The 19219-nt window shown below is 36.4% G+C and overlaps 1 protein-coding gene across 2 annotated transcripts in view; it reads right to left on the bottom strand.

The window, feature by feature from the left end:
* Positions 1 to 8666: 8666 nt before the first annotated feature.
* Positions 8667 to 19219, bottom strand: part of DGKI (diacylglycerol kinase iota) — a 475885-nt gene continuing 465332 nt past the window's right edge. For both annotated transcript variants that reach the window (XM_032761874.2, XM_058427069.1), the window contains one exon: positions 8667 to 18569. In XM_032761874.2, the coding sequence (XP_032617765.1) occupies positions 18453 to 18569 (117 nt within the window). In that variant the 3' untranslated portion in view covers positions 8667 to 18452. The remainder of the gene's footprint in view (positions 18570 to 19219) is intronic.

Genomic DNA, 19219 nt, shown 5'->3' on the forward strand with positions numbered 1-19219 from the left:
AAGCAAAGGAAGAAGCAGGTCCAGCTTCTCAGAAGCAGAGCTGGGATTGGAATTCAGGTCTCCTCTGGCTCAGCGTATTCTCTTTTACCAGAAATATCTCTTTCATTTATCTTAATAGTGCCTTTGGGTGGAATTCAAAGCATTTGAACATGGCATTATGATAGAAGTTGCAGATGAGGAGTCCCTGGGCTTTGCAAAGCATTTGAAAATGGCATTATGATACAAGTTGCAGACGAGGAGTCCCTGGGCTTTGGTAAAGTCTCCCTATCACTAGCTGGCTGAGTAGTCTTGGGAAATGTTTTAATCTTGTTAAATCACAGTCTTCTCCTCTGTAAAGTGAAGTTGTTCAACATGATTTTTATAATCATTTTGCTTCATAACATGTGACTCTTTGATTTTAATCTGTTGTATTTGTGAGTTAACTTCTACTTTTCACAAAGCACATGGGCCCTCTTTTCCTTCATTAAAATTCTCTGGATTGCTAATAAAAACGATGTTGAAACCAGACAAACTCTAAGGACAAAATAGACATTTTCAGACATGTAAGAACTCAGAAAATTTATTTCCCTACTGCCTAGTTTTAAGAAGTAATTTATGGCTATACTCCAGCAAATCAAGAAGCTAAGAAATATGTGAGTCAAGAAGTGATAAGAAAATCCTAGGGTGATAAGTATATAGCAAGTCTATGAAACAATTCATCAAAATTAGAACAAGCCAGTGCTTTCAGAAGAATGGAATCAATTCCAAAAATAAACAGGAAGCTAAATGATACTAGTCGCATGTTGAAAAAAAGTTTGCATATATGGTTTTTTATCATTTAACAAGAACAAAGAGACAATAACAAATACCCAGAGGAAAAAATTTATAAAAACATTATCAAAGAGTTCAAATATAAAGCAAACTAAAATGTGGTATAACTTAGAGCAATTAAAAAAATGTAAGAGAAATTATTTGACCTGGAAGATAAGAACGTTGCATATCCTTTGCATTGGGATCATGGCCTTTAAATATTTCAGGAAAAAAAGATGTAATCTTAGCACATTACTTAGCTCTGCAGCATATATTATTAACACACCATGCTAATGAAATTTCATGTTCTTGATTTTCAACTCTTAGCATTTCCTCATCTTCTCCCTTCTGCACAGTTTCTATTAACTATATTATTTGTTACAGTTGTAAAATTTTAATCTATTTGGTAGCAATATTAAAAGTTCTACATGTTGTCACTTTTTTTAATTTTTTTTTTTTTTTTTTTTGACGGAGTTTCATTGTTGTTGCCCAGGCTGGAGGGCAGTGGCACAAACTTGGCTCACTGCAACCTACGCCTCCTGGGTTCAAGTGATTCTCCTGCCTAAGCCTCCCGAGTAGCTGGGATTACAGGCGCCCACCACCACGCCCGGCTAATTTTTGTATTTTTAGTAGAGACGGGTTTTCACCATGTTGGCCAGGCTGCTCTCCAACTCCTGACCTCAGGTGATCCACCCGCCTTGGCCTCCCAAAGTACTGGGATTACAGGTGTGAGCCATTGCACCCAGCCCTACTTTTTTTTAACTCTAAGAGTAAGATTCACATAAAACCTTTGTAGTGATTGCTTCTGTGAACAGAGTCAGGAGGAAGTGTGACGCAGAAATTGAAATGACTGCTTAATAAGTAAAAGTCTGTGAGTGCTCGCAGATTGTAGGGCTGTAAACGAAGTAGCACAAAAGGAATTAAATAATGAAGAAACAAACAGGAGTAAGCCGGCATCACATAATATCAAAGTAGGGAGACGTGAGTATGTGCAAGGCTTCATTCATAGGTTTCTCTTCCCTCTTTTTTTTTTTTTCCGAGTCTTTACCAAAAATATTTTGAATTATACTGATCATAAAATCAGATTTTTTTTTTTTTTTACTAGAAGTAGGCTAACACTTTTAAATGATCTACTGAACCATTTCATTTGCATTTCTTTGTTTTAGGGCAGTGGTTCTCAAACTTCAGAGTGCATCAGAATCACCTGGAAGACTTGTTAAAACACAGATTGCTGGGGCACACTTCCAGAGTATCTAATTCAGCAGGTCTAGAATAGGACCAGAGAATCTACATTTCTAATAATTCCCAGAAGATGCTGATATTGCTGCTCCCAGGACCCCATTTTAAAATCTCTGACCCAGGGAATGCCTGGGTGGCTTAATCACATTCTGCTAAATGGAAGTTTCTGGATGATTCTTGTCTCTAAAAGACTGGGCTACATTAACCTAAAATAAACCAGTTTAAAATTTAAATCCTGATATGACTCTGACATTTAAGAGAGAAAAATTCTTCAAGCTTCAAGTTTCCATAGCCCTTCAATAACTGTTGGGCAGTCAGGTTTCATGGAGAAATCCAGTAGCACTGAGTACAGTTGATGACCTTTCATATTTGGTTGCATTTCTCTGTGTGTGTATGTGTGTGTGTGTGTGTGTGTGTGTGTGTGTGTGTGCATGTACGTATGCGCCCATATGGGTATATACTTATAGATACATGAACATAAATAATGTATAAATGTGTATGTGCACACATACACTATATAAATATACGATTGTTTTTGCTGATCTATTCTTTATTCCTTTGCAACTTAAAAAGCTCAAGACTTTGTAAAAATGTGATCTAAATGTTCTTGAGAAGAAAATATGAGAAAAGTCATTATTCTACCTAAATAATTTTTACTTCCTTTTGGTAGCTTTAGAAACTTTAGCTAAGGACATATACTTTTTAATTTTAGGTGGGGGCCCTAAAATTACTGTTCTTTCTCTAAGCACACACAATCCGGAGTTTGGGTCTGCATTTTGAGAGAGGTAATTTATTGCATATTTTACATTCTCAAGTCATTTCCCTAACAGAATCCTTGAAGATATCTGAATAAGACTTTCTGTATGACTTTTGAGGATAATAGTGCATCACTGATTTCAAATCCTGACCATATGGATACAAAGGAAAATCTCACGAAGCATGAATTTTGCTATAATCCAAGAAAAATCCTTAACTATATGAAGGTCCATTTAAAGAGAAACATTCTTCTTCTCGTAAGAGTTTTTTAAAGATGATTTTGTCCTTTGATTTTGATCCTAGAATTAAACTTTTCATGAGTTATTTTTAAATGAAGAAACAGATCCCAAACTTCTCTGTACTCTTCATAAATGGACAGTTTTATTTATTTTCTGGTATTTAAATCTAGAAATGTGATGGCCAGGTGTTCTTCTCAAATCTGAGTTGCATTATGGTTTGATGTGGAATAACACTTATTCCTTATTTGAACTTTGCTGCTTGCTTGTATGAGGGTTGACAACCTGTTCTAGGATTGCTGTTAAGGCAGACTGTGGTTTACAATCTTATCAAGAAAAGATGTTTCCGTTTCATAAACCAAAGCCATCTCTAAAGTGGGTAATGGCAATAAATTTATTGTGTTTTAATACAAAGTCTATTGATTTTTTAAAACAAGTTTATGGAGGTATAATTGACATTCAAAAAATCTGCACATAATAAAGGTAAAATTAATTAGTTTGTATATATTTATAACCCATGAAACTATCATCAAAATTAGCATAATGAGTAATAACAACTTAATTTCAATAGTATTCAAACACTCTGCTTCTATCATCTGTGTCCTTCTCCCTTTATACTGTTATTGTCACATATTACATATTTATACATTGTGTGGTCATTACAGATTTATAATTATTGTTTTATGCCTTTGCCTTTTAAATCATATAAAAAAAAGAGGAGTTATAAACCCAAAGTACAATGATATTAGCTTTTGTACGTATCTATGTATTTACTTTTACTAGTGTTCTTTGTTTCTTCATACAGCTTTGAATTACTGTTGGTTCAGCCTGTAGGACTGCCTTTAGGATTTCTTGTAGGGTAAGTGTACTGGTAACAAAACCTCTTAGCTTTTATGCATCTGGTACTGTCTTAATATCTCCCTCATTCTTAAAGGATACAGTAATTTTGCCAGATATAAATTTCTTGGTTGACAGGCTTTCGGTTGTTGTTTCCCCAGCACTTTATCATCCTGCTGCCTTCTGGACTCCATGATTTCTGATGAGAAATCAGCTGTTAATCTCATTAAAGATCCTTTGTATATGACAAGTCATTTTTGTTGTTGTTGTTTTCAAGACTGTTGACACAATTTGACTATAATATGCCTTGGTGTCAATCTCTTTGAGTTAATCTTGCTTGATGTTTGTTGAGCTATTTTGATGTATATGTTCATGTCTTTCATCAAATTTGAGGAGCTTTGAGCCATTACATCTTCAAATATATTTTTCTGCTCTTTTCTCTCCCTCTATTCTCCTTCTGGGACTCTCACGATGCAAATTTTGGTAAGTTTGATGCCATCTCACTGGTTCCTCAGATTTTGTTCACTTTTCTCTTTCTGCTGCTCAGACTGGATAACTTCCATTGTCTCATCTTCAAGTTTGCTGATTACTTCCTCTGCCTTCCTGCCAAAATCTTCCATTGCACCCCTCTAGTGAAATTTTCATTTCAGCTATTGTGCTTTTCTGCTTCAGAATTTCTACTTGGTTCCTTTTTAAAATTTATTTTTCTTTATTGACATCCCTTAATTGTTCATACATTGTTCTGACAATTTACTTCTTTTGTTGATGGTTTTCTTTAGTCATTGAGCATATTTAAGACAGCTGACATCTATCACTAATAAATTTTAATATCTGAACTTCCTCAGGGATAGTGTCAAATTCTTTTTTTCCCTGTGAATAATCCACATTTTCTTATTTTTTAAAATTTACCATTTTCTCTTCTTTTTAAGGCTAATTAAGTGAAGAAGTGAAAGTTTGTTTCTTTTTATGCTTTTCGATTTTATTGTTGTTGAAAACTGGACATTTTCAGTAAAGTGGTAACTCTGGAAATCAGATTTTCCTCATCCTCAGAAGCTATTTTTTTGCTTGTTGCAAGCTGTATTAATCTGTTTGTATGATGAACTTTCCAAACTATTTTTGCAAAGTCTGTATTCCTTAGTGTGTGGTAACTGAAGTCCCATTGTCCTTTGTCTCTGCAATCAGCCTGTGGTCTGAAAGAGGTTCCTGCATATCCCAAATTTCAGTAGGCTCTCTCTTCCTCAATCACTCCCCTAGTTGCTGTGTCTGATTAGGTCCCAGAGTTTTGGAATAGCTAATTCTTGTAATTTGTCCCCCAGGTTACAGGTTGTTTCAGTAGAGAAATGAAACCCTGGAGGATTCCACCTGGCCATTTTCCATGAAGACACATTCCATCAGTCAGTGTTTTTTTTAACAACCTTTGCACTGGTGGCTGGATTTTTCTTGGGAACTGTCCCTTAATCAATGGGACCTCTCAGCTGCTCCACTTGCAGAGCTATAGGATATATCTTCAACTTATCATAGTCTACCTTCAAGTAATATTATGCCACTTCATGAATAGTATAAGAATCTTACAGTTACATACTTCTATTTCTCCCCTCCATTCTCTTATGCTACTATTGTCATATATTTTACTTTAAAATTCCACATATCAATATTTTAAGTCATTTATTAAAAATATAAGAAAATATATATATATATATTTATTCAAATACTTACAATGTTCATTGCTCCTCATTCCTTTATGTAGATATGTATTTTCATATGGTAACAGTTTTCTTCTGTCTGAAGGACTTTAATTAACATTTCTTATAGTTCAGGTCTGTGGATGTTAAACTCTTTCAGCTTTTATATATCTATAAAGGTTTTTATTTCCAATTTATTTTTCTAGATAGTTTTGTTGCCAAAGAATTATAGCTTTATGGTATTTTTTTTCTTTTAATACCTTAAAGATGTTGCCCCGTTTTCTTTTTGCTTTCGTTATTTGTGATAAAGAATCTACTGGTATTCTTATTTTTATTTATGTGTTTTTTTCTCTGGTTTTTAATAAGATTTTTTTTTTTGCAGTGGTTTTGGCCAATTACAGGGTATTTTTATCTAGTTTTCTTCATGTTTCTTGTGTTTTGAGTTTGTTGAGCTTATTCAATTTGTATAGCTTTTTTAAAGTAAAAGTGCTAAAATTCCCAGAAATTATTTTTTCAAATTGTTTTTATATCCTCCCTCTCTCTTCTTTCCTTTTAGGACTCCCATTACTTGTATATTAAAATAATTGAAGTTGTCCTGCATTCTACTAATGCATTTTTTTTCATCGTTAAAAACCCTTTCCTTTTCCATGTTTCATTTTGGATATTTTCTATTGGTACATCTTTGTTCACTGATCTTTTCTTCTGTAGTGTCCAAATCTGCTCTTAATCTTTAGGAGTGTATTTTAAATCTCAGATATCGTTAATTATGTCTAGAAATTTCATTTGGGTCTCTTTTATATTTTTCATGTCTTTAACTCTTTGAACATCTGGAACATAACTATTTGAACATTTTTGCTAATGCTAACATCTATGTCAATTCCGGGTTAGTTTCAGTTGGCTAATTTTCTCCTCTTGTCATATTTTCCTGCTTCTTTGGATGCCTATACATTGGATGTCAAATGTTGTGAATGTTTCTTTTTGCATGCCAGGTGAATTTATACTCCTCTATGTCCTTGGGCTTTGTTTAGAGATAAGATTCAATTATTTGGAAACAATTTTGTCTTTTCAGCTCTTGCTTTTGTGATTAGGCAGTCTTAGGGCAACATTTAGTCTACGGTTAATTATTCCTCATTGGTGAGTCAAGACCCAATTCAGTGCCTCATGAATTATGAGGTTTTCCAGTGTGACGAGTGGTAACAGGCACAATTCTCAGTCCTTTGTGAGCACTGGACATTGTCCCTTAGATCATTTTGGATGGCTCTTTCTCCAGTCTCAAGTAGTTTCTTCACATACATAAACTGATCAGCACTTTACTGAATACTTAAGAGGAAGTAGCTGCAGTTCTGTGGGGTTACTTTTCTGTATGGTTCTCCCCTCTGTGATACTCATCTCTTACAAGCTCGAGCTGCCTCTATTTTCCAAACTTTCAGCTCTGTCTCAACTCAGGAACTTCTTAGGAATTCCTAAATTAGCACTCCCTGAATCACTATCTGGAAACTCTCTAAAGTCTATAAAATGAGGTGATCAAAGGGCTTATGTCATTTGCTTTCCATCTCTCAGGAATCACTGCCTTTTTTTTCCCCCCGAGGTCCTGTGTCTCAACAATCATCATTTTATATATACATATTTTGGGTTTTGAAGGGGTGGCCTACCACTCCACACCTGTGGGTGTTTCTCATCGGGTGGGACAAGAGACTGAGAAAAGAAAAAGACACAGACACAAAGTATAGAGAAAGAAAAGTGGGCCCAGGGGAACGACGCTCAGCATACGGAGGACCCACGCCAGCACCAATCTCTGAGTTCCCTCAGTATTTATTGATCATTATTTCTACCATCTCAGAGAGGCAGATGTGGCAGGACAACAGGGTCCTAATAGTGGGGAGAGGGTCAGCAGGAAAACATGTGAACAAATGTCTCTGTGTCATAAACAAGGTTAGAAATGTGCTGTGCTTTGATGTGCACATACATAAACATATCTGGTGCATTAAAGAGCAGTATTGCCGCCAGCATGTCTCACCTCCAGCCTTAAGGTGGTTTTCTCCTATCTCAGTAGATAGAACATATAATCGGGTTTTACACTGAGACATTCTATTGCCCAGGGACTAGCAGGAGACAGATGCCTTCCTCTTATCTCAACTGCAAAGAGGCCTTCCTCTTTTACTAATCCTCCTCAGTACAGACCACTTACGGGTGTCGGGCTGGGGGATGGTCAAGTCTTTCCCTTCCTACGAGGCCATATTTCAGAGTATCACATGGGGAGAAACCTTGGACAATACCTAGCTTTCCTAGGCAGAGATCCCTGCGGACTTCCGCAGTGTTTTGTGTCCCTGGGTACTTGAGATTAGGAAGTGGTGATGACTTTTAACAAGCATACTGCCTTCAAGCATTTGTTTAACAAAGTACATCCTGCATAGCCCTAAATCCATTAAACCTTGAGTCTACACAGCACATGTTTCTGCGAGCACGGGGTTGGGGGTAGGGTTACAGATTAACAGCATCTCAAGGCAGAAGAATTTTTCTTAGTACAGAACAAAATGGAGTCTCTTATGTCTACTTCTTTCTACATAGACACAGTAATGGTCTGATCTCTTTTTCTTTTCCCCACAGGTTTTTTAAAAAAAATCTGGTGGGAGGGCAAATCTGGCCTGTTAGTCCATTTTAGAAGCAGAAGTCTTAATTTAAAAAAAAAAAATTCCTGCCTTATCAGGGACCCCATTTAGTCTCTGCCTGCTCTAATAGTCAACTCTTTCTTTACCTCCTGATTTTGAAAGTCTAACTTAACCATAGTTAAAAATAGCATTTGCACCAACTACTTACAGGATCCAGAAAAAATAAACAAATGAACTATATTTCTTCATTTTTATTCTGTACATTTCCACACAATTCACAATACAGAAAAAGTGTCCAAAAAGTAACTGTAACTAGTCAATTTCTTTTTCAGAGATTAGTTCAGTCTCCCAAATTAACTCCATTGAAAATCTCTGTAGAGCAACACAGTGATCAAGATACTTTATATAAATAGGAAATGCAAGAAAATTAGGGAAAAATACTTTATGACTTTGTTACAAAAAACTTCATTCTTCCCTTTCCCATCCCACCCCCCCACCCCCCCCACCCACCCTCCCTCCATTTCATATTATCTGAATCCTACTTTACCTGGAAATAAAACTTCATCTTTCTACTGCCACAGCTGCTACTTGTTTATGGATTCCACCCGCCAGCTGGCAGCTTTGCAAAAGCATGGCTCTGGGATGTGATAGGGCAGAATCAGAAATCATGAAAAAGCCCTTTATAATGTGACTGCAACTCTTCATACAGATGTAGCCTTTGCGAGTGGAACACCCACAGCCAAGGTTACCCTGGATGCCTGGGACCGTTTTCCCACTCAGAAATCAAATTAAATCAAATATATTCATTCTTTTAGAACTGAGATTGTCCCCTATTCCTTAATTTTTCACAAGAATGGTTTTCCTCACTTTCAATCAGTTGTGGTCTGTATAATATTCAGATTCATGGTTGCCCACTTAACTATTGGTAATTTAAAAAAAAAAAACAGCCAAGCTAACCTTTGCCGAAACTATTTTGGCCCCTAACTTTTCAAAGATGTGTTTTGCAAAATATTCTGTTGTGTTAGAATATTTTGTCTATGAGAGTTCTAAATCTCCTTCCCCAGGATGGCAAGAATCCAAACTTTCCCAACTTATAATCGGTAAGTCAGGGAGAGCATCAAAGTTCTCTTGCATTGGAAATTATGCTTGTATGTAATTAGAGTCTCAATCCAACCAATGATGGGTGGGGAGAGTGGCAAATAAAAATTCTTTGATCTCCAGAAGATCAGGAGATCAGGAACCATTTGATTGTACATAGAAGGTACAATAAATATCAAGGCTAGATGGTATCTTAAAAGTGATAAATCTCACCAACGCATTTGTGAGAATTACCCATAAATTTGAAACAAAAAATATGGTAAACTGACAGGACTATCTGTATGTGTATGTTTTATAAGAGTAAAGACAATTTGTAAACATGTATCTACCATTTTTAAGAGGAAAATGTATATTTAAATCCCAAATAACAAGGTCACAGTCTCTGAATTTTTAAGTGAATATATTTAGATTTGTGGGAAAAAAACCCCTAAATATTCCTTATTTTTTTCAAACTTTATCAGGGACCAGAACAAGTTTGTGGACAGGTATAACATATTATAAGAGGTTGGACAAACTCCTTCCAAAAACCACTTTGTCCTTTGGAAAGCTCCATTAAAAAGTTCTTCGATTAGCTGACCCTACTTTCCCCAAGTTCCACACACAATCTAATTCTTCTATGCTGCATAAACTGAAATTTTCACAACCAATACCCCTTGAAGCCACTTTGAACAAGTTTAATCTTTCTGTATGTTTCCTGAGTTTGATTTTCAATATCTGCTAACACTATCAGTTGTTTGAGATTACCATGAGAATTTGTGTTACTACTAGAGTCTTCTTATTGTACTACTTTTGAGAATCTTTTTTCCTTTCCTCATAACTCTGCCCCTCTTTTATGCCCCCAAACCAGAGGCAAGAAGTAGAACAAGAAAGAAGGTGGAGTAGAAGCAGGTCTTTTCTGCAAGACTCTGGATATGGACTCGTTTCTTAAAATTATCTCAAGTGACTTCCTCCCTCACCCAGTCAACCTGAAATCTAGGAACTCAAGCTGTATTACAGAATTAAGGGATGATGGGCAATTAAAACTGTAATCCACCTAGACAGAAATATGACAGAAACATTAGTCTACTGATATGGGGTTAAGTCTTGTCTCATGACAAAAAGTTATAGAAAGTGCCTCCATGCCTCTGTATTAGTAGAGGATATAGAATTTCCCACCCTCTTCTCCAGTCCTGACTCTACATCCCAAACAACAAATGGGTAGTAAGTAGGGGAAAGAATACTAAATCCTTTATTTTCACTTTAACTCCTGAATCTGTGACCTTTTTGCTTTGGTAGAAACATATCTTTTTTAGGAGATTTGGGAACTGGCTAACAATTGGCAAAATTGCTAGCCAATTCCCAAATCTCCTAAATTGGCTAACAATTGGCAAAAATGCTAGCCAATTCCCAAATCTCCTAAAAAAGATTATGTTTCTACTAAAGCAAGGTGTGTCTGTGTAAGCAAGGCAACTTTTTAGAGTCATGAAATCCCTGCTCCTAAATGATTTGGGATATATTTGCAATGACGGAAGCTTTTTTAAAAAATGCCTTCATTGCTATCTATTTGGCAGGAACCTGGGGGAAAAAATAGGCTCAAATTGAGTTCTGTTCCAGTCTAAAATTATAGACATTTAAACCAAGAAAATCTCACAGAGTTTTTCTAGTCCAAGATCTCTCACAATTAAAGATTTGCTTTTGATCTCTGAGTTAGTTGTTCAATCTTCACTTAACTACTAGAAGAAACAGTGATAACAACTTCAGTGTTTTTCAGAAAGCCCAAACTGTTTATATGGATGCAATGTTTAGGAAAAATAAATCCTTATAAGTAATAAAGCTAACTCCTTTTCATGTGTTATTGCTCCTTTCTTTCCTTATTTTATTCTACAAATCATCTTCCCTGCAGAACTTGAAACTAACAGTCCTACTTGACCCATCTCCTCTACATATTCTTATTCCTAATCCAATTTTGTCTTCTTTCCAGATTAAACATCCTCCTTCTACATATTCACCAATCTGCCCATAAATGTCCCTTGTATAGTATGAGATTCTGAACTGCATACCCACCCATAAACTTAGAGCAATAGAGTCTTGGATGTCGGGGCCATTTTTAACATTTTTTGTTGCAGCATTCTGAAATTGTATCATCCTAATAGTAACTTCCAAGGAAGAAAAATAGGACTAACATTTTGTAAATGCTGAGAATCACAAATAAGTTAAAGAAGCCATTAACGCTCACTGTTAATTTCTTCTCTTGAAATCCACCCTGGTATGCAAACATCAGACTTTTCTTTCCTTGAACTAGGTACAAGCTGACAAGCCTCTCTCCGATAGCAAAAACTCTGACTTTTTTATTTCACATTCTCCCTTATTTCTAACTCATTCTTTCCGTGGAAACTTAGGTAAACATTTTTTTTTTCATGGAGGCATCTTCTATATTATGGAAATCTGAACAATTGACGTAAAACATCCTTGAAGGCAATGACGGAAAATGACTTACTTAGAAAACATGTTAATATGTAATTTCTAAAGACCCAGTTCTGGCTGCAGCACTATCATTTGCTATATGAATCTGCACAGGCTGAATTCACTGCTCTGAGATTCAGTGTATTCACCTAAAATGTATTATATGCATTATTCACCTCGTTGGGGTTGTTTTGAACCCCAATTGAAGTTCAAACATGCCAATACATCATAATGCTAAAGCACTTTTTAATTCTTGAAATTGTTCTTAACAGTATAGATTTGAGTTGTTTAAACTGTCATAGAGTGAAAACTATATGTGTGTTTCACTAAAGGACTGAGGGAAAAGATAATTTCAGTATTTCCCACTATCAAAGCCTCCCATTTCAGAAGGCATTTGGCTCAAAATACTGAAATTTCAAAAGTTAGGTGAAAACTTGGATCACTATTTTCTTATTTCCATGGGTAGGACCTCCCTTGTGGTTGCCACGCTGGTGGCAGAAGTCAAGGAGTTTTCCATGATTGCCTTTCATGTACATTTACTTGGTTCGCAAATATCCTACAGGCAGAATTTTCTTCTGTGGTTATATTAGATTACACTTAACTCTTAGAATATCAAACCACAGCACTTTTTCATATTGGATGGACAGTAAGACAGATTTCTAATAGAATTTTACTTGACAATGACGAAGAATACTGATCAAAATTTATAAGCTTCCAGAAGTATTTTTAATTAAATTACATCTTTTAGTATGTTTTCTTTTCACTAGCTCTTAAATTCATGCCTAGTTTAAAATTTTTAAAATGATAACTAACGGCCATTCCCCTAGATATTTTTAAAATTCTCAGTTATAAAGCAAAGTTTAACAAATCAAAAATCAAGATTTTCATGAGTTTTAAAAATAAAATCCTGACATTCAACAAAGCCATTAAAAAATATCTTTTGAAAAATCACAGCATCTAATTTCAGCCCCCTCAAATCACATATTCCTTATCACAACACCCTTCAGAGTGGTCAGGTATCCTCTGTTTAAATGCTACCAGAGGCTGAAAGTTTATAACTCTGTGATATCCACTCCACTATTACATATTATTTATACTTCATCTTCTTTATATTTAGTCAAAACCCACTGAAAAATCTGCTTATTTTTCCTAGTTCTATCCTGAAAGCTAGAATAAATGAGTCTTAGCTTTCATTTTAATAGTGTTTCTAAGTCATTTTAAAATCTTAGTTTCAGATACATTTTTAGAAATCTACTATGACTCCAGTAAAATGGAAATACAAAATATTATTCTCTTCCTACTTATGTTTTCATTGAACTAAAACATTGCTGGCTAATGAGTGGCTGGTACAATAAAGCCTTGGTTGAATTTCCAGCCCATGCTGGACACCCTGGGGTTCTCCTGCACTGCACTTATCACATTGGAATTTGTCTTTTCTTCTAGATGCCAGCTTCATGAAATCAAGAGTTTTGTCTATTACATTCATTGTTATATCCTTAGTATGATGCCTGCCTCAGAGTGACAAATATTTTTCAGATAATGATTAAATACATGCACGTATGATTGATTCATGGACATATGATTACATGCATAACTGAATACATATGTAAATAGACTCTGGAGTCTATGCATCATGAAGATACCATTCAATTTTCACGTTTCTACTTTAAAATCTATGCTACAAGAGCCTAAGAATTATTTTTTTCTGCTTTCTTTCTGGGACCTGGTCAGTAAATCTGTGTCCTGGGAGAGGAGGTTGTCCAAGGGCATGACTCTTTTCATGATTCTTATTTTCAGGTTTCTCATTAAGCTGTGAGGAGACAATGTAAAACCAAAGATGGCCCTCAGGAGTGTAAAATCTATAACCTATTCCTCCAGGTGCCGTCAAAGAGGCATGTGGCTTACATTGCCGAATGTGGAAGCAGCAGCCATGATTGTGTACTCTCATGGGACTAAGACAGATATTTGCTAAACCTGGTCGATTTTCAGAATCATGCTTGCCATAATTCTATCAGATGATCAAGGTCAGTGGACATCCATGTGTCCTTTGAGTAAAAGGTATACTTGTCCCAGAGGGTAATTTCATTTTGATCTAGATTGAGCATAATATCTGGGGAAGATTTTTGCAGCTGTGTGACAAAATTACTGACAGTAGGAGGCAGAAAGTCCAGGGACAGGACTGTTGCTATGGCCCAAAAATTAGAGAGACAAGAGATGAAGGATGACTGGGACACAGAAAAGGGTAGGGTCCAAGTCCATCTGACAGACCTGGCAGAGAAGGGCCTGTAGGACTTCTAATCAGCTGAGTATGAGATTCAGAGTGAAAGGAGTTGAGAGATTCAAAGGTGGTTCAATTAAGATGCAGGCAGAAGCCATTTTATATTAAATAAGTGTTAAAGATTGATCAGAAAGCTAATTTATTAGAGGTTTTTCTACTTTTTTTCCTAAAATGAATATAATTCATTTAAATAGAGCAATTAGTAGTTTTATTTGACGGTTACGATGAGCCATTTTAACAAAGTCCCATTTTTAAATAGCATAATTGAATAAAATATCATGCTGTTCTCAGTGATTTCATTAGCTACTCCTTCTGAAGGAAGACAAGCTGCTCAGACCCCATACTACACTGAAGTTACTACCCCTTCCCGGCAGTAGCCTGCCCTAATTAAATATCATTAGGCAACCTACTGAGTGTTAGCATTACAAACAGCCTTGTAAAGTGGTGCAAGTATCACAGAGGAAAGAACTCTCCTTTACTTGAAATACAAACATAGCATAGATAAGTCTTGGGGCTATGGCAGGTTTCATGCTTCGTAGAAGGCAACATAAACAATTACAGGAACTCTTGGTCATGAATTTTATGACACAGGTAATAGAAAATGGCAAGTGCAATTGTAGTAATGCCATGACAGATCTAAGCCTAGCAATGGTGGAAACAAAAAAATAAATGGAAATTCTCTGTTTAACCTGTCTTTGCCTATTGGTGTTCACTACACATATACAAATGATCAGCATGCTTTTAAAATGTTTGCTGTTTTCTAAACCTATGCAATATACATGAATATAGTATACATACTTGTATGTGTATATAAATAAATGTCTATATATGTGTGTAAATGTATACACGTATATACATACATACTTGTGTATGAATGGATGGAGTATTTCTGACATCACATACAAGCAACAGTGTTCATCAGTGTTAATAGTATTTATTTTGGGAAGTGGGACACAACACCAGAACAAAGGGATGCCTTGACTGTGGATGTGATACTCATCTGTGGTATTAAAACATTTTATAAAAAGCATGTGCCATTTTTATAACTAAAAAAACCCTCAATATTATTAATAAAATTGACATGTAATAAAATAAAGATGCTGTGTCATTTTTTAAGCCATGAATATTATGGAATATTATGAGGGTTCTAGTAAATAAATAAATTTCAGAAATTCATTAGGCAAAGGGACTCTCAATAGGTCCAAATGAAAATGAAGTGATGCTGAGTAGCTCCTAGCACAGGCAGATCTGCCAAAGCAGCCATTCTGAAAGGATAAGGAGCAACAGGTATGTGCGGCTTTCCATCAGTCATTACTAATTTCCATCACTGTGCGTTTGCCAGCTAAATTATGTTTCCAAACTTGCATTGGTTTTTGGTTATCACATCTACAGAGGAAACATAAACTCTGAAAGCAAAATTCCTAATCATGGTATTTATTCCATTCTTGGCTTACTAATCTTCTCTCTTATTATTTATGAAGTCCTCGAATATGATAAAGCACAGTTTAACTGTGTTCTATTTTGTTAAATGCACAATATTAAAATACAAGCTTGCAAAAATGGCTACCTTTCAGGTTACAGAATGTTGTCTTTTAATAACTCTTCATTTTGCATTCCTCCATCAACCTCATCTAAAAATGGAATCGCAAAGCAGTCAGTGCCATGACACAAAGAAACAAACACAGAGGAGTCAGCCAAGCTAGCTGCCTCTTCAGTGCTGTCTCAGTAGGCTTTGTAGAAATGATATTTCTATAGGTACATATTTTTATGTCTGTTAAAGTTATGTGGCCCTTCAGACCATGACTAGATCACTTGCTTTCCTGATGGCCTAATAGTAGGGATACGATATAGTTAAGCTGAGATGGAAACTCCTAGACCATAAGGCCTTAGCTCTTTCCAAAGCCCAGAACCAATTTTTAAAACATGCTACAGGAGGTGGTTTAATGTTGAAGCCATTAAACATGTGGTTATTCTGCTCACTTTATTTTGGAAATCCCAAGTCCTAGTGGTACTTGCTTTTTTCAAAGCAGTATATCAAATATTGGTCTCCATGAATAACATAGGACTCTAATGCCTTTTTTTTTGGTTTGAAACAATTTCCACATGCATCAGGAATCTTATAGTACCAACTCATCATTTTTCATACCACAGATTTATGTCCTCAATTGGAGCGATTTAGAAATTGGCCCATAGCCACCTGTACCCTAAATTTTCTCTGGGCTGCTTGGAAGTATTTACAGAGAAATGTGAGACGGTAGTTGATGAAAACGGAGTTCTTCATCCCAGCAGTAACAGCTAGATAACTGACTGCTTGGCCAAACATTTGGCTCAATCCAGGGAATGGAAGATGCCATTCAAAGCCAGATTCCAGTTTGTGTTAAGGATTATATTTCTGCCATCACATTTCCTTGACAGTCCCATCAACTAAAAATCCCCCAGCAAAAGCCCAGTGATTAAATTCTCCTGGAGCATATTTTTCCAGCTTCTGGAAACAATCTGCTGTACTGTCTCCTGTAATATCCAAAGGATAGTTCCATTTCTGAGGCTGATATATGGAAGTAGATTACTCACAACCCAATCCATCCTCCCACCAACAATTTGATTTTGAAATGACTATGGAGAGACTGTGGTAATAAAATCCCCATCCACTGAAAGGCTGTTCCTGTTCAATACAGCACGTCATAGCCGCACTTTCAAAATGATGATATGTTACAGAAATGTGACTCAGATAAGCAAAATGTCACCATTAGACTTTTAAAGCAAATGTAGAGACACTATCATTCATGGTCATATGTAGAAACATTAGGGAAGCACAAGCACTATGCTGTGTCCAAGGAAAAAATGAAAATAAGCTCAGGAGACGTCAGATTTCGCCAAAAGAAAAATCCTTGGACACCCACTTTTATTTTTGACTTACCCCCAAGTCAAGTAGATATTTGGACAGAAAGACAGACATTTTCTTCTGATATCACAGAGTCCCTAAGAGAGGTACCTGTAAGTACCATTCGATCCGTGGCAGGTTTAGATGTTACAATTCTAACTATCCAACAGACATTTCTGGCTAGATTCCTATGGTGGTTTGCACTAAGGACTTTCTGAAAGGGGAAAATAAAGTAGATAAAATAATATAGTAGACTACCCCATACATAGAAAATGGGGTTATCAAGTACAACCTTTGGACCTGACAAATAATAGTTGAAGCATCCTTCTGAATGATCGGGGCATCCCATAAATCTGGCAGTGGAACTCATACAACAAGCCTTGGCCTTGGGCCAAGGATTACTTGGAGTAATGAAAACCAAAAACCTAAAAGAAAGACCTAAAATGGGGCCCCTCTCACCACTGTATCCAATAGTCTATAGTTATTAGCCTCTGTGCAACATTCCAATGACTGTTTTCTACTTCAGTGACATATGTTGACATATGTTGCTACTTTTGCTTTTGCTGTTTTTTTTTTTTTCAAGTCAATTAGGGTGCTTTCTATTATCACTCAACAAAGTTTAGAAGTAAACATTGTTAGAGTGCTCCATTTCCTGTAACCACAGTCCCCACACAGGATTATTTGCTTTGCAATTTAAACAGCACTTAAAATTGAGTGGTTCTGCAAACTAGCTGTGGGCCTCTGTTTAATCCTTTGCTCATCTTCTATTGCAGCAGAAGGCAAAGATGGCTACACATAGGCAGTACGGAGCTGTACAGACAGCCCAAGCTGAACCAGTCCTGCATGGCTATTGGCTACAGCCCAGCAGCCTGGGCTGACCCCTGGGTTACCTCTCTGAGGTATCTCCAAGCACAGACATCTCCCATGCCACCTCACCATTCCTCAGAGATATAGCACACAAGTTGACATTATCCATGTGGCACTTCCCAGCTCCTATATAATGAAACGGAGGGTTGAGGGGTGGGGGGGACATGCAGAGAGAGTCACTAAATAGTCTTGATATATTTAGTCTTAGAAATGGAAGTGGTTTTACAGTTATATTTCTGCAGGACATTCAGAGGGTTTTAGAAGGCCTTCAGACAATCTTGTGGTCTTCCAAGACTGAATGTAAAGAGAAGAGATAATATTTTTTTTTAAGTTGATGGGTAGTTACAGTAGAATTGTATGGTACAGGGAAAAAAATCAATGCATAGGGGCAGGATGGAGCAGTGCCATTTATACAAACACCCTTTGAATCTTTAAAATTAATTATACAGGTGAACACAGAAGTTCATGCTACTTGCTGGAAGCAATAAGGATCTAATTTTGTGGAACTCGCACTGTATTCCACAAATCTCCAGGTATCCTGCCTCCTTCTCAATGGGCTATCATGTTCTGTTTTACATCTTGGTAGCCCTTAAAAGCTAGTGGCATGGTCTCAGGTAGATTCTTGCAGGAGAGAGACAGATATATGAATTCCATCAGCTTCTTCCAGGGGAGCTGCCCAATCGCAGGGAGGGCAGATGTGATACGCTTGCTCACGTTCTCTTTGCCCGAATACCAGGGTCAAACAGCAGTTTCCAGGTCCTCATGGCCAATGACCTTATAGTTCTGACGGCTTTCTAGGTAAGCAGCCAAGTCTGGGTCCCCAGCCTGCTGTGCTCTTTCTTGAGGTGTCTTACCCTATATGAAAATCGTGAAAAAGAAAAAAAGAGAGAGAGAGAGAGAGACAAAAGCGCTAGTTGTGAAATACAAAAACAAAAAAACAAAACAAAAATCACAGAAACAGAACTACCCAAAGATACTTGCTAGTAAGGATCCTTTCACATTTGGTATTTTAGAGTTTACAAGACACTTTCAAATCTACTGTCTCATATGAGCGTTAAATTGAACATGTGCGATTGGTGAATGAAAGGGAAAGAGTTTATCACTTTTGACGGGTGGGGTTTATACTAGGGAAACAGAAGTTCACAGAGGTTAACAGTATACAGGAGGCAACAGTGGGATAAAGTGAGTTTTGAAACCCAGAGCCTTTCTGGAAGATGGGGAGGTAGAAATTACTGAATTTAAAAAATAGGGAGGCAGGCATTTAGATTTCTAGTTTAGGACTCTATTATTCTAAACTTGGGAAATCAACATACAGAAACTAAAAGGAAGGGATAGTCATAAAAAAATTGAGAGGTTTTCTTTATTGGTTTCAGACTTCAGTTAAGTTCTCCCCAATTTATAGCTATTTCATCTCTCTAAAAACTAAGCTAGTTTCTCAATACAAAAGTGGTAGATATTGATTAAAGAAATCTTGGAAAGCTTGAAAAGCAGAAAGAAGAAAAGGA

Source organism: Hylobates moloch, unplaced genomic scaffold, assembly GCF_009828535.3.
Source record: "Hylobates moloch isolate HMO894 unplaced genomic scaffold, HMol_V3 SCAFFOLD_1, whole genome shotgun sequence".
NCBI lineage: Eukaryota > Metazoa > Chordata > Mammalia > Primates > Hylobatidae > Hylobates > Hylobates moloch.